General features: G+C 47.1%; 1 protein-coding gene across 4 annotated transcripts in view; it reads left to right on the forward strand.

Moving 5' to 3' along the window:
* TSC2 (TSC complex subunit 2) overlaps nt 1-16,880 on the forward strand; it is a 1,437,517-nt gene that overhangs the window by 559,158 nt on the left and 861,479 nt on the right. For all 4 annotated transcript variants that reach the window (XM_069647328.1, XM_069647330.1, XM_069647331.1 and 1 more), the window contains one exon: nt 13,030-13,152. In XM_069647328.1, the coding sequence (XP_069503429.1) occupies nt 13,030-13,152 (123 nt within the window). The remainder of the gene's footprint in view (nt 1-13,029; nt 13,153-16,880) is intronic.

Below are 16,880 nucleotides of genomic sequence, written 5' to 3' on the forward strand. Positions count from 1 at the left end.
TGTGGGTTTCGGGGTGACAGCATCTTTAAAAAGCTCTTCTAGGTTCTGTTTTGGGTTTTTTTTGTTTTCATTGGGTTCGTCTTCCAGGAGTTGTGGTTCTCGGGAAGTTCCTCTTGTTTTGGTGATGTAGGGTGTTACTGCATCGGTCGTGTGTTTGAGGTGTGTTTGAGGTGTTTTGTGTTGTTCATCCTTCTTGTACTTGCTTGTGTTAGGTTGTTTGATGTTGCTGCTTCTAGCGTTGGGTTGGATTGCTGTGGTGGCCAGTTGTCAGTGAGGTATGGAGTTAGGTAGAGGTATTTGTCTCTTCTCTCAGTGTTGGTTCGATTTGTGTTCCTGTATGTGGGGGTGCTTTCTATAGTTGTCGTTCTTAGTTGCTGTTCCGGGGTGTTTGTTCTTTCTTCCCTTTGTCTTTTCCTTGGGATGGGTCGTTTGCGCAGCATTATAAGATTGAGAGTTGTTTTAGTCTGTTTGGTGATGTCCAGTTGGTTTGGCTTTGGTCTGGTTGTCTTGTGGTGTAGTAGTGGGTGTTGAGGCTGTCCGCTACTAGTTTGGGCTCTGTCTGCAGGTGGTGTTCCATCTGAGATTGCCGACTCGTTCAGTCAATGTCTTGAGCGGGGTAGGGCGGTGGTTAAGGGTTATATAGTTGGGTGTTATCGGTGGCTTTCTTTAGTGTCCGACTCCCTGAGCACAGGTTCACTGCAGTGAGCTAGTTATGTGGGTTTGGGAAGGGTATCTATTAGTTGAAGAGTGGCTTGGAGGGCGCAGCTCGGACTTGCGCCTTGTGCTGTGTGAGCCCCTAACCAGAGTGTTACTCGACAGTAATTCACTGGTGGGTTCTGTCTCACTTAAGAGTGAGTTGTTCAGCAACTTTGAGAGGCCTGTATAGTGGGAGAGAGGCCTATCAAAGCAATCTAATATCACACAGTGTAATTTGGGCACAGAGGCCCTGCTAAACTTGAGACCTGCACCGTGGGAGAGAGACCTGTCAATGCAATCTGGATGTCACCTATTGGAATTTGGCTACAGGGTCCCTGCTAGACTTGCAAGATCTGTATAGCGGGAGAGAGGTCAATCAATGCCATCTAAATATCACACAATGCAATTTTGGCACAGAGGCCCTGCCAAACTTGAGAGAATAGCACCGTGGGAGAGAGGCCTGTCAATGCCATCTGAATAACATCCAATGCAATTTGGGCGCAGAGGCCTTGCTGAATTTGAGAGACCTGTATTGTGGGAGAGAGGCCTATCAATGCAGTCTACATATCTCACAATGCAATTTGGGTACAGGGGCCCTGCTAAATTTGAGACACCTGTATAGTGAGAGAGAGGCCGATCAATGCAGTCTACATAACACACAATGCAATTTGGGCACAGGGCCCTGCTAATTTAGAGAAACCTGTGTAGCGGGAGAGAGGCCTATCAATGCAGTCTAAATATCTCACAATGCAATTTGGGCACAGGGGCCCTGCTAAATTTGAGAGACCTGTATAGTGAGAGAGAGGCCTATCAATGCAGTCTACATAACACACAATGCAATTTGGGCACAGGGCCCTGCTAAATTAGAGAAACCTGTGTAGCAGGAGAGAGGTCTATCAATGCAGTCTAAACATCTCACAATGCAATTCGGGCCCAGAGGCCCCACTAAATTTGAGAGACCTGTATAGTGGTCTACAGCAGGTGCAGGTCGCTGGGCCTAAACACACAAGCTCACACACGGTAGTGGAGCCAATCAGGGGACTATGGGTTGGTCAGGAGGCGGGGAGGGAGAATCGGGGACCCGAAGCTCAGATGTTTAGGCTAAGGGCAGCAATGGACACAGGTGGGCAGCGGGGGCAAGGGTTTCACTCACCAGAGATGGATTCCAGGAAATGAGCGCCTCGGTGCAGGTCGCTTTGCCTAAATACACACGCTCACACACGGTGAGCACACACGGAATGTAAAATCGCTTTTAACGGTGCCCGAGTAGTGCCATGTAAACTCATCAATATCTGTCTCACTACCTCAACTTTTCCATCTGCCTTTAAACACGCAGCATTATTCCTATTCTTAAGAAACCCACAGCAAATCCTCTTGTCAAATTTTCATCCCATATCTCTCCTACCCTTTCTATCTAAGCTCCTTGAGCATCTTGTCTATTCACAAATTTCTTCTTTCGTATCTGATCTATCCCTTCTTCCCCCAGTCAGTCTGGTTTCCGGCCCCGTCACTACTGAAACAGCCCTGACCTCCGTACTAGACTCTCTCCTCACTACTTGTTACTCAAAACATTCTTTTGTCCTTATTCTTCTTGACCTATATGCTGCTTTCGACATGGTGGACCATTCCTTGCTTCTCGACCCTTTCCTCTTTTGGTTTCCATGGTTCTGTCCTATCCTGGTTTTCATCCTATTTATCTAATCAAACTTTCGCCGTATCCTAAGGCGGCAATACCTCTCCTTCTCTCCCTCTCGATCAGAGCCCCACAAGGGTCTGTTCTTGGCCCTTTTTCTTTTTACACCTCTTCTCGCTCGTATCATCTCATCTTTTGGAGTATCACATCACTTCTATGCTGATGACACCCAGTTCTTTCTTTCCTTCTCATCTTTCACACCCAACATCCATTTCACTTTCTCATCTTGCCTCACTACCATCAAATCGTGGATGACTTCTCACTTTCTTACTCTAAACACCAGAAAGACCGAAGTCCTTTTATTTCCCGCTAATGTTCTTCCATCCCTGTCTCCTCCTCCCTCTATCTCCTTTCCTCCCTCTAATCTCTCTATCTCCCCCACTTCTCGTAATCTTGGTCTTTACTTTGACTCTAATCTTTACTTTGCCCATCATATCGCTCTCACCTCACGTGCCTGTCGATTCCATTTGTACAACATATGTAAAATTCGCCCTAAACTTCTGATTTCTTCATTAGTCTTTTCTCGATTCTTTTACTGCTCTGTTCTATTCTTTGGTCTTCCCCGTTTACGTCTTGTCCCTCTCAAATCAATCTATCACTCCTCTATTCGCTCACTTTGTCTGCTAACTCTCCCAACTCAATTTCTCTTCTCTTGACTCTCTTGGATGGCTTTCCTTTCACTCTCAGCTCAAATACAACTTCCTTTTTCTTGTGTTCAAATCTCTTTATGTTCTTGCCCCTGATTATCTTGCTTCTCTTCTCTCATTCTATTCTCCTTCTCGGCCTCTCCGTTCTGCTGGTCTTTTTCGACTTATGTTTCTCGTGCCCCCTGTGCGCAATCCCGCTTTCGATCCTTCCAACTTCTTGCCCCCCTCCACTGGAACCTTCTTCCTCTATCTCTCTGCTCTATTACCTCCTATTCTCTGTTTCGCTCTTCCTTAAAAACTCATTTACGTCAGTCGTCTATTTGATTGTTACTGGTTGACTCAGAACACCGCCTTCTATTGCTGATTTTAATTTACCGCTGATTGTTCTCTGTGAAGCGCTTTGGTTAAAAGCGCTATATAAAGAATAATCCAATACAAATACACCAAGACAGCATTTCTGCTATCTAGTCTGGACAACCGAACGAAAGTTATCAGGAATAAAAGGTTGAACAAACTTAACTATGTGATTTAATATTTTGTGCTGATCGAAAGGGAAGCCAAGAGATTGGGGTTCATGAACAATCACAGGGTATTTACCAGTGGAAGAAAGAACACCACCAGTATTGAACTTGGAATGTAAAACGCTACAAAGTGAATACAAAAATTGTTTGCGAGTGATTCAATTTATTGGAGTGACCAGACATTCAATCTTTAATGGCACCAAGAACATCTCACTGGTGAAGGACATCCATTTGATTAGACTTCCTAGGGTACAGTTGGGTGTGATCTGCATACTGGTGGAGATAGATCCCAGCCCTTGTTTTCCTCCTGGCTCCTCCATATAATATTTGAGTACAATTGGTGACCTGAACGAACCAACCTGAACCCCTAGTGTTCTGCCATAAGCGTTCCATGGTCGACTGTATCGAAAGCCGCTGATATATCCAATCGCAAAAGGAAACAGATTCCTCCTAGTCCAGTAAAGCCACGACATTGTCCAGCACTTGCAAAGCTGCTGAATTGCTACCCATAGCCAGCTTGAAAATCAGATTAAGGCTGCGAAAGGTTGTCTCTATAAAGGTATGTTTGGAAAACATTATTCAGGGAAAGAGAACAGTGAGTTCTAGTAGTTTAGATTATTAGGATCCAAAGAAACATTTTTGTGAGGGTAATATAGTCACACTTGACATTCTTTCCACCTTTGGGAATAGGAATTCATGGGTTTGGTGTGATATTTCAGTTTACAGTGACTTCATAACATGTACTCCATGGTTCTCTCCATTTTAAAAGGTCATCCCACTCTGTTTGGCATCTGATCATATTTGGTCATTGTAAACAACAACAACCATAGAACTGCTATAACATCTATTTTCAGAAAGGTTACTGTATAAATGTGCACTTTGGTAATCCATCCCTTCTCGCCTGTGTTTACTTTTTGTGGAGCTCTCCATCCTGCTATTCTACAGGGGCGTGTTGGAATGAAGAAACAATGAACTTTGTAAGGCTGATGTGTTCTACGGATTCTTGCCTTAACAATGTCTTGCCTTCCCAGAATTTGTCTTTGGATAAGTATCCGGAGAATATACTATAGTCTTTTAGATCTTGAAAAGTTCCTACGTTGGAGAGATCTTTCTAATATTTTCCTTTTTACTTGCAGGTTCTCGGAATTCAGCAGATTACTGGCTGTGGAATGACTGCGATGTTACTCAGAATGAAGAAACGTTTAACAAACATAAGTTTGTCTATACGGAGTAACTGCAGCCTTGAGGGAAGAGCACGGTAACTACTGTACGGTGAAAACTTGAAGAACCTTCAAGTACATAAACTTATTTAAACTTCTTCTTTTTTTATTTCTGTTAAGTTTGTTCGTAAATGAAAATACCTTTTGCCTGCAGGTTTTTGGAAAGCTGCGGAAATACCTTCAGAAGATGCAGAGGCTGCGGAAGAAACTTCTGACTGAAGATATTTTGCGACTGCGAGCGAAGACTGCTGCTTGAAGATGCTGCGGCTGCGAGAACCTCTGACGGAAGATGCTATGGCTGTGAGAAAACTTCTGACAGAAGATGCTGCGGCAACGAACAAATGCTGCTGACTGAGGAACCGCTTCAGAAATAACTTCTGTTCGGTAAGTCTTTTCTGTAACTATGGAATTCTGTTTTTTTTTTCTGTAAAAACTAATGTCTCTATTTTCTCTCTTGACCGGTTCTGTGAGGAGAGACGTCGGTAGCGTTACCTGGCTGTCAGCGGGGCAGACGCGAAGCGAGCGCTCCAGCGGAGGTGGGGCTTAAGTAGCTCCCTCTGCAATATGTATAGAGTGTGCTGCAGGCTACCAATGAATCTTGCGGCAGCCATGTTTAGTGTATGAGACCACTGTAAGCACTATGACAGACTATGGAAGCATATGCTATGAATGGTGCAAATGCCATGTTTGCCAGGCTTGCACCCACTTTTGACCTGCTGACTGATGTGTTGTCCCTTGCCTATACTGCATGCCTGAATGGGAATTGTGCTCACTGACTGGGATCATGACACCTGCGCTGTGTCTGCTTATGGTGCTTCGGCGAGGACCACGACATGCCCAGTTGTACCAAGTGCCCCTCCATGGCAGGAAAGGCTTTGAGGGAGCAGAAGGGGAAACTCCAGGTAGGGAAAATATCAAAATCCCCTAAACCCTGACCCGCTAGGCCTTCGACCGACAAGTCGAGAGGAGACTCTCCTCGAAGAAAGCAAAGCGCTCTACGTCTAGGAGTGGCTCCCACCACTCATCGTCGTCTTTGAAGAAGTCGAAGAGAAGGCACCGGAGGTCACCTTCATCGACTTTTTCACCCAACGCCTCTCCCGGAAGGGTTGCCTGCCCCACAAAAAAAATCTACCCCAGCTGAATGGGAAGCTTTCAGAAAAAAAATGTTGAAAATCTTTGAAGATCATACCCCTACCGTGTCTTCTAAGCAAGATCGCTCAAAATCCTACACGCCCTTGAGCACGGGAAAACGGCATGTCAAACATCAGGAGCCTCGAGGCCTTCATCCAATGACAAGCACATAGAAAAATCGCGGTCCTTGACGCCATCGTGACCTTTGACGCCAGCGGTGTCTTCGACGCCTGCCAGGCCCTCGACGACAAAGGTGTTTTCGACACCTGTCGGGCTCTCGATGTCAAAGACTTCGAAGCCAGCTGCGCCACATACGCTGGCTGTCCCACCGAAGTAGAGCGCCCCTCCTCTGTCGACGCCTATAAAGCCTTTGATGTTATCGAAGCCTGTATCTTCAATTCCTGAGACAAATTATGCTCCTCTTCCCAGAAAGGAGTTTTTAAAATCACGCTCTTCAATTTATGAAGACGAGGAAAGCTCTGATGAGGAAGATGCTTCCTTTGGGTTTTAATATGGGACACCCAATGTTCCAGAGTGTCGAATATCAGAGGAGTCCAGTATTAAGGACCTATATGATAATTTACAGTCTGCGAGTGGAGTTGATACTTCACCCGAACTGGAGTTTGGAAGACCTGCGCCTGGCGAACATGCTGATGCTTCATACAGCCATTGTCCAGAGTTGTTGAGTACATGGGATGGAGCAGACCACCACTCCCTTATGAACAAGATGACCTAACCAATATTTTGAATAAGGGTCCTCGGACTGACCCTGTATTGCCCTTCCATATGACATTACAAAAAAGGGTGGCTAGAAATTGGGAAACTCCAGAGACCAATCCGGCAGTTAATAAGAATCTGACAAAAAAAATACCACCCCTCCAGTAGTGACCCCGCCTACCTGTCGAAAACACCCCACTCCGGAGAGTCTGGTGGTGCAGGCAGCTACAGCTACTTCGAAACAGGCAGCGTACCCTACCATCCCTCCTGATCGGGACGATAAGCGTGTAGATGGATGGGCAAGAAAGGTATTTTCACCAGGGAGCATGGCACTGAAATCTGCCAACTACACTTGTGCCCTGGCAACATTTCCGTGCACTCTGTGGGATTGCATATTTATGGCAGCAGAGCATGTTCCCGAGGGGTAAGAAAGGGATGGCTTCTTAGCTATAATTAAGGATGGCAAAGAAGCTAGTTGCAAATTCCTTCAGTCAGGATTGGATACTGTGGATAGTGTCAGCAGATCCATGGCTACCAGCACCGTAGTACGCAGATATGCATGGCTGAACTGAGGGTTTGCACCGGATGTGCAGTCTAGGCTTCTCAACATGCCTTTTGACGGGTCTCCTCTTTTTGGCAGCAAGGCTGGCGAGAGCCTTGAAAAGTTCAGACCTCGAAGGCGTCAACCAAGTCTCTAGGCGCTGCTGTTAGGCAACCTCAGCCTTTTAGTACTAGTGAACAACCTTTGAGTGGTAGATCTTTTTGCTACTACTCCTCAGTTGGAATGGCGAGAGATATGTCCAGTCAAAGGGGCCAGAGGATGTCCTTGTGGTGGACGAGGTAGAGGTGCTAAGCCAGTTCAAACAGCAGCCTCCTTACCATCGGCCTCTGCAGCAGCCGCCACAAAACCACTCTGAGGTCTTGAGTCACAGATCACCAGTGGGGGGCAGATTGTCTCTTCATTTAGAAGAATGGCGAGACATTACTTCGGATGCTTGGGCTCTGGAAGCTGTAGCACACTTACTACCTTCCCTTTATAAGAAGACCTCAGAACAATCCACCGGAGAACCTCTGTTTGATGGTTCCGGACCCGCTCCATGTGCAGGAAGTTTTGACCCTGCTACAGAAAGGTGCTATAGAACCAGTACCTGTAGCAGAGAGGAACAAGGGATGGTACTTCCCATATTTTTTGATCCCCAAAAAGGACGGAGGACTGAGACCCATCTTGGACTTAAGATACTTGAACAAGTTCCTCAGGAAATGACGAGTTCAAGATGGTCACTTTCTCAGATCCTTCAGGCCCTCCAACTTCAGGATTCGTTGGTGTTATTGGACTTCGAAGATGCTTATGTTCATGTACCAATCCACCTCGAGCACAAAAAATACCTGAGGTTTGCAGTTGGCGGTTCTCAAAATCAGTTTCCAGTTCTGCTTTTTGGGCTGACCTACGCACAAGGGTTTTCACGAAACTGATGGTGGTAGTGGCAGCGAATCTCAGGAGAGGAGATTCACGTCAACCCCTACTGGGACGATTAGTTGATCAGGACACATTCTCCCAAGCAAGCCCTGGATCATCTCAGTCACCTGCCACTCTTCACACTTGCACCTGCTTCTCCCTCAATTACAAGAAGTCCCATATGACACCATCTCAACATCTCCAGTACATCGGGGCTGTATTAGACCCATCCTTGGGAAAGAACTCGACCACCCAAGGTGAGGGCTCAAGCCATTGTTCAGATGGTTACCAAATTTCAGGATGCCCAGAATCTTCCGGCCTTTGATTTCTTGAGGTTGCTGGGCCTCATGGCATCCTGCATTTTTTTTGATGCCAGAAGACCGCATGAGAATGAGATCTCTTCAATGGGCTCTCAGAATACAGTGGTCCCAGTTCTCAGGGAAGAATTCAGACCAACTTCATATTCCTGCCAGGGTCTCGCAGGATTTTCTGTGGTGGGCCTGCAAGGAAAATAATCTGAAGGGAGAACCCTTTTGGCAGCCATGGCCAGAGATTACAGCAGTGACGGACACCTCACTCACAGGGTGGGGAGCTCGCACCACCGATCTGACAGTCAGGGGTCATTGGTCTCCATCGAAGTCCAAACTACACATCAATCGTTTGCAGCTGAGGGCAACCAGACTAGCTCTGAAGGCCTTCCTGCCCTCTGTACAGGGAAATAATGTCCTGATAATGATGGACAACACAGTGGCCATGTACTACCTCAACAAGAGAGGAAGTTTAGGGTCACTACCATTGTGCAGAGAGGCAATGGTACTGGGGAATTCAAGAAGGAATATCTCGATCAGCAGTTCACCTAGCCGGAGAGGAGAACATGGCGGCAGACGCTCTGAGCAGGCAATGTGCCCAGTTGCCCCAGGGCGCTATACAAATAAATACAATACAATACAATACAAGTGGAAACTAGCTCAGGACATCCTTCAAGAGACCTTCACCCTTTGGAGAACCCTGCAAATGGATCTGTTCGCGACCGCTGTCAACCAGCAGTGCAAACTGTACTGCTCCACGGAATTTCTCCCAAGAGGAGCTCTAGGAGACACGTTCATGGTGGATTGGGAGTTTACACTCCTATACACGTTTCCTCCAGTCGCTGTCATTCCTCATGTGATCAGGAGGTTGAGAAAGTTCAGGAAGCGCATGAGCCCCGGATTGAGCCAGGATGACGTTGTGCCTGGACCGTCTAGACATCCATCTATCCTCTGATACGTCTTCCACAGAGAGGATATTCTCTCACGAGATGAAGGTTGGGTTCTTCACGCTTGGTTTTTGAAAGGTTGAGATATAAGGATTGGGACCTACTGGATGACGTTATGGAGGTGTTGCTTTCGGCTAGAAGACCAGCAACAAAATCTTTGTACCATTGCCGTTGGAACACGTTTTGCAACTGGTGCAAGGAAAAGAATATAGATCATTTTTTGTGTAAAACACTGGACGTATTGTCTTTTCTTCTATCCTTAGCCAATTTGTGGCTCCAGATTGGTACCATTGAAGGCTATCTGGCTGCGCTGTCCATTTTTAAGTGCTCATCAGAGGAATGCTCTTATTTCAAAATCCCTCTGGTGACTCAATTCATGAACTCATGAATGTGTATCCTTCATATCCTTTCCAGGTTCCGTTTTGGGACCTAAATCTGGTTTTAAAATTCTTAATGTGTGCCCCCCTTTGAATCCCTGCACACGTGTCCTCTAAGGTTATTAACCTTTTGGTTGTTCTCAAATCAGCACACAGAGCGAGCCAGTTGCAGGCACTGTCAGTAAAGCGATCCTTTACAGTCTTCTACAAGAACAAGGTTGTCTTGAAGGTCAAGACTTCATTTTTACCGAAAATCATTTTGGATTTTCATTTGACCCAGATAATTGTCCTACCTTCCTTCTACCTTCCACCTCAAGGAGGTTAAGGAGGAGGAAAAACTTCATAGGTTAGATCCTAGAAGAGCATTAAGCTTTTACATTTCAAGAACATCCAAAATATAGTTTGATGATCAGTTGTTCATAAGGGTATACAGGACACAAACTATGTCAGGCTGTTACCAAACAGACCTTATTGAGGTGGATAATTTTGGTAATTTCTGAGTGCTACAGGCTTGCAGGGAAAGACCATCCTGAAGGTTTGCGGGCTCATTCCACCAGGGGCATGGCAACCTCTACAGCCCTTCAAAGGGGCGTTCCTATTAGGAATATTTTTGACACTGCAGCGTGGGCATCAATACACAAGTTTACAAAACATTATGCTCTGGATGCTTCCCATTCTCAGGATATTGCTTTTGGCAAGGCAGTACTTTGCTCTGCCCTTGAAAATGTGTAATGTATAGAATTCTACACCCTCCTCCAGTCATAAACACTGACTTGGGAGTCTGTCGGAGGTGAGGAATACGTTGGAGGACACAATCCATTCGAAGAACAAGTTACTTACCCCTGGTAATGTTCTTTTGACTGGATGTTCCTCCAACGTATTCCTCATCGCCCTCCCATCCTACCCCTCAGTAGAATTTCCCATGCTATTACAGCTTCCGCTGCACCAAGGTTCAGTACTGTAATGCCTGTATTTATGGGCATGTCTGCTGCATGGGAAGGAGGAAAAACAGAACTGAGGCCAATGGGCGCCGCACTTGCTATATATGCTCTCCGATGACATCACCCTCGACGGAGGCCTTCAAGGGACATCGACTCGACACCATCGACGCACAGCGCCCTCTGCTGAAAATGTTTTCCGAGGCAGCTGAAGCTGGACATTACATGTCAAAGATGAGGAATACGTTGGAGGAACATCCAGTCGAAGGAACGTTACTAGGGGTAAGTAACTTGTTCTGCGACCATCAACACATTTTCATCACTGTAAAAGGTGTCCGGGTTCCACACTGTAAGGATGAGGCAGGAGGGCAGCTTTCCTCGGTATGGATGAGTCTTCAAATTCCTCCTTTCAATCGTCATAGGCCCAGAGCCTCTCTGGTGTGACTCTCTCTTCCTCAGGTCGAATGTTCTGAAAGAGCGTGGAAGAAACACACACAGTCCTTTGTCAGTTTCACTCTTATATAGTGGAAAAACACTAATCACCCAATCAGAGGCATCTTTGTTGTCACATCTATAAATATTCCCTGAAGCCCCGCCCCCTTTCTCTCTGGTCGAGGGTTGCTCCGTTACACTCTCCCATCTCCCTCCTGTCTGGTTCTGACTGTTGCCGGGGAGAACTTCAGGTGAATGTAGTAAGTAACAGGCCTGGGGAGCGGGTATTATTGCTGCCTCATGGTCAGGGACCGGGCTATCCGACCAACCCCAAGTCTGTGTGGTCGTATTGGGTGTGTTATGTTTCTTATCGGTTTCATCCGACACGTTGTATAAGTGCGACCCGTGGTCGAATTCCGTACCGCAGGCACCGTTTGCTTCCTTGCCAAGTTCTGACACGCGGTCAATTTCTGAACCGCGGATGCCTTTCCTTCCCCAGTCACGGCCAGGTTTGCTTGTCTGGTGGTCTCGTTCAAGCAACTTGCGGCCGCATTCGGGTACTGACTCGTGACCACTCTCGTCAACCGGCTGCCGGTTGTTGTGAGCTAGAGGTCCTTCCTCTTCACACACACATTGTGAATTGTAAATGGACACCTTTTGCTCTAAATCAGAGCATACCGGCTGCTGTCCTGATGGGTAAGGGCTGTCCAGTTAGAAGTCTGCCAGTACCGCAATTTAGCTGGACTTAAACCAACTTCAGCCACTGTACCTGCAACCCCTGGACTGCCTTTGACATTATTAATGGCAGAAGTAATTGTGCCTAGTCATTCAGAGTACACTAGCTTCCAAGTTGCTTTAATTCTACAACTTTTGGCAACCTGTTGGCTTTGCTAAAGCTTGTTCTATGGGACCTGTAAGACTTCCATGTGCCTTCTCATGTACTCATCTGGAACTTTGACTTGGGTACTAGGCCTTCTTACCTGATAGGGGAAGGACTGCTTTCGCTATAGGCGCCTTATATTTGAAGCCGAACATGTGGTTGTTTTAAATGCATTATTTTTCACTTTACCATGTAGAGTTTCTTGTTTCTTTGATTTGAACTGCTGTACTGTTTTTAGGTGTACATTATATACAGTCACACATTGAGACTACAAACGCTACATATTTGTGGTTCGGGATATGTTTTTCTTGGGTTTCACCTGCTTTGTATAAGCTTCTAATACATTAATTGGTATAATTGTGTTCTTTATGGAGCCTAATATTTGATTGCTTTGTTTGTGGTTAATTGTACTTGTACAGCCCCTCCGCACTCCCTTTTGTCTCCAGAAGTCGGCCATACTGCTCAGCCTACACTACCTTGATATTTCGGGTAGCCTAAGTGTCAGATCCAGTTATCTAACTAGGTTGGCCTCTCAGAACCTTCCAACAGGGTTGGTTGTGAAAAGCCATTTTAACCTGGGCATTATGGGAGTATATTTTTCATTTGCGGTTTTTCTATCGTTTTATGTTATATGGATGTTTTAAAATATTTGTCCAAAAATAAAATTGTTCCATGTCTGACCTGACTGGACACAAATTAAAAAGCTCTATGGTTGATCCATTGCTAGAAAACTAGTGGTGCTACTTCAGCCAACTTCTATGGAGTACAAGACAGATACAAGAGTTAAGATTTTGAACTATCTGTCTATTAGAGGATCTTAAGTATAGCTTCGAAGGGTAAGCACAGTTGCTTCTCCTTTTTTTTTTATGTCTCTCCTTCGGAGCCACTCACAATGAATCCAATACGGTGTGAAAGTGCCTGAGTTTTGACCCTGTGAAGTTACTGTATGCAAATGATTATTTTGGTGCTGAGATTTGGTTTCTGAGACTGGGACATAGGAATTCAGATTCCCAAAGCACAGTGGGCTTTGACTCCTTTTTATTTTGATTTCTCTTCTTGCCTGCAGACAAAGCTGTACTGTTTACCTTCCAGCCATGCATCCCGTGTGTATGAAATGCTCATCAATCACATCCAACTGCACTATACACTCCTGTATTGCTCGAACATTGCTGGCAACATCAGACTGCAGGTGAGAAAACATGAAAATGTAAATGAAACTTGGTGAGCATTGAACATTGGGTGCAGTGACCTTTTTACTGTCACCGAAAGAATGATGATGGTAACTGTAAACGCACGTTGTGAAGGGATGGGTGGATGGAGTAATAGATGGAAAAATAGATGGAAAAGCATGCTCTGATGTCTTATACACTCGTTTATAAAGTGTCACAATAATTTACGTTGCTAAGTGTATAAACGAAGAACGTTAATTGAGGATGAGTTTTCAGAAATGAATTGTCAACTCCCCTCCATACTGTTTTTTTTCTTTTCCTGAACATGCTTAGAAAAACAGTGTATATAGATTTGCTTCAATTTTACTAAATGGCCATGGTCAACCTCTATTCCTAACTTGGGTATCTGGTCTCAGACAGTTTTCAGTTTGCTGCTAACTCTAAACTGTTGTAAAGTTATGTCAGTTTCTTCTGAAATATCTCTGGAGAACTCTAGTATGTCCTATTCTCCAGCATGGGGTTGTCATGATCTCTGCTTCCAAAAGGTCAGGGTTTTCCCAACTCCCTTGGAAGCAGATCCATAACCCAGGTTCCGAGTGCCAACCAGTCCCAATTGGGACCTTTTGGACCCAGTCCTGGCGCCATTGGCACCAGGCTCATAAATATGCCCAGTCCCAGCGCTGGAAGCGCCGGGCTCATAATGCTTGGGTGGACTTACCTGCAGCAGACCATGCTGCTTACTTGCCTGCCAGTTGAGCCTCTGATCCTCTTCTGTTTGGAACTACTTTTCCTGTTGGGTGGGGCTGGAGCCACTCCCTAGATTCAGAACACTGGAACTCTTCTGGAAGGCAGCAACTCTTTTTTTACCAGGAACTCTTTTCTTACTTAGGCGTGGCTGTGGAAGGAGACACCTAAGCACTACAGGAGGCTATTTAAACCACACCCGGTGGATGAATCTTGCTTTGCGTTATTCTGCACCCTCTGCAGCAGAACGCTCATCATGTCTTCTGCATCCGGTCCTGGGCCTAAGGAAAAAGGCTTACCATCCTGAATCCAGTCTTCAGCAACACCTATAAAGACAAGAAAGAACAGGTTAGCATTCCGGCATCTGAAAGGCAAAGGCTTACCTACTCTTCGTGCGCTCCGGAGGTCTTCTCACTGCATTCCGGCATCTGAAAGACAAAAGCTTACCAACTCTTCGCACGCTCCGGAGGCCGTCGGCGCTGCATCTCGCATCTGAAAGACAAAACAAGGTGCGTTTAAAGACATTGGGGAACTTTAATACTCACGTGCCATTACTCCTTTCCACATCTAACCCAGTGGGTATCCCGGCACCCTGCAGCCGCTCCGAACTTGTACCTGCAAAATAAAAAGACAGTTAGAGCGCTTTGTGAAGCTGGCAACAAGCGCTTACTTACGTGCTTCCAGGCGCTTCTATTCATCACACGGGCTCCATCTTCAACTCACTTCAGCCCGTCATCCGCCATCGCCGGAACCCTGCAAAACAAGAGACATCATTATTAAAGACTTTAAAGACATTTGAGTTACTCGAAACTTACCGTTCGTGCAGTAAACGACGGACAGCAGTCCTCTGAAGTCAAGAGGCCTGCGCTACCTATCCAGTGAAGAAACTGGCTACAGCACCCTGCCCCGAGGCAGATGGAGAGCTCGGCATTCACTTACCTACGGTGAGAGCGTTAACCTGTGGGGGTCTACAGGAGAGGAGAAGAGGAAAGAGATAGGGACACCCCAATAACCCCAGTTCATTAACCCCGTATTTTCTATCTGCAGACATCTTACTCTGCACGTCAGGCATACAGGGCACAGAGGTCCAGCCCAAAGAGCCAATCGGGTGCTGCACATCACCTTTGAAGATACGGTAGTCGCCCAGTCAAGACCGGCGCCTCTGCGAGAATCAGGTGAGCGTTACAGGGGTCTAGCATGGATTCACATGCTCGTGAATATTCCCTGTAGTCAGGCTGGGAATCCTCCGTAAAAGAGTTTCACTTTCACTTGCAAACTGTATTTCTCACCGAGCTCTGGGTCATACTGCCCCAGCCATTGACTGCCATTTCCCTAAGACCCTCCTCTAGCTCCCATCTTCAGATTTTTACTGCACGTTCAAGTGTTGGGAGTTGTTGTATTTTGCTCTGAGCATTTCTAGATTTTCTTGCTTTTTCGTTAAAAAGTTTATGTTTTTGTCAAATAGAGCCTGTGTGCTCTTTCGATTCTTTGACCGGCAAGCAGAGATCCGCTTGTTGGCGTTTTTCAATACCTCTCAAGGGCAAGAATCGTCGAGAGTTTCATCGAAGATTCCAGAAGGCCTTCGGGCCTGGACCGCACGCTGGACCATGTCCGAAGAGAAGGACAGAGGTTCCCTCTTCAAGCTCTGCTCCAGCTGCGTATTGAGAAATGTGTTTGTGGAGGACGAACACTCCCAGTGCCTCCACTCTCTCCATCTGGATCACAAGGAAGCTGATTGTGAGATCTGCCTTGGCTTCTCCAAGCGCACGTCAAGGATCGTCACAGTAGGTTGGCACCGTGGCTCAACACCAAGGCCTAAACCCTGTGTGGCAAACCGGGTCATGCCTGACCGGGACCGGCCGGTCCGAGGAGCGGGCTTCTAAGTCCTTTGAGGGTGCTCCATCCATGGGGGCCCAAGACGAGGCCACGCACTGCAAGTCTGTTTCTGTCGGGGTCGCCATGCAAGCGGGTCCCGCAACGAGCAGGGTGCGCTTATCTTCAGTCTGCCCCCATCTCAAGTGAGAGGAAATCTGCTAACCAGGGAAACTGCGGGAGAAGCCAGAGAAGACCAAGGCGCTGGGTAAGGTGTCCAACCTGCCCTTAAAGGCCCATGTGGTCCAGGCAAAGTCACTCTAGACGATTGAGCTGGTGGCGGGCGCCTTCTCAAAGGCGAAAGGGGCTGACCCTGTCCAGGGGACCCCGACGGCACCCAGAGTGCCCTCCTGCACACCCCCAGGCGGGAGGCTTAGGCCAAACTGGTGGATAAAACGCAAGAGAAGAGTATGTCATCCCTAAGAACGAGACCGACCCCTCAGGATGAAAAAATGGGGGGGCAGGGAGTGGAACCCTCTACCGTGCTCCAGGGCACAGATATTTCTTCTTCTTCGGATGAAGAGGACCTGGTGTCTGTTCACACGGTCCCAGAGGGCCTGGGGAATGGTGGCAGCAGCAACGCTGAGGAGGAGGATGCCGGCAAGCCTAACCACCCCTCCCACCCCAGACACCTCCCAGGGGCTTATCGCTGGACATCCTTCCAACTCTCCACACACTTGTTTTGGAGATGCAGAAGAGGATACCGACGGCAGCTCCGGCGCCGGCCCCTGTGGCACCTGGTCCCCTGTCGGCAAGAGAAAACTGCACCCTACCTGCCTCAGCAAATGCTGCACGTGCCCTCCCCAGGGATACGGGAATGGACCCGGCAACGACTGACACGAACAGCAGCGTTTCCCCACCGCCAATGGTTTCTCCCCCGGGCGTAGTGGGATCGTTCCATTCCATGGTCGTCCACGCTTCTGAGTTCTTACAGCTGATGACAGACAAGACCAAGAAGGAAGGTTTCCTTTATCAATGCAGTGAGGCCAAGAGAAAGGCCTCTCCTGGACGACGTTTGGGATGAGGGCTTGGCGCTGATGAGAAATTCCACCTCAGCCCCAGTGAAAAGAGACAGGCTGGAAAAGAAGTACTGGGTGCCGGAGTCTGCACCCAAGTGCCTGCGGTCGCAGCC

Source organism: Ambystoma mexicanum, chromosome 2q (genome assembly GCF_040938575.1).
Source record: "Ambystoma mexicanum isolate Mex_15411 chromosome 2q, UKY_AmexF1_1, whole genome shotgun sequence".
NCBI lineage: Eukaryota > Metazoa > Chordata > Amphibia > Caudata > Ambystomatidae > Ambystoma > Ambystoma mexicanum.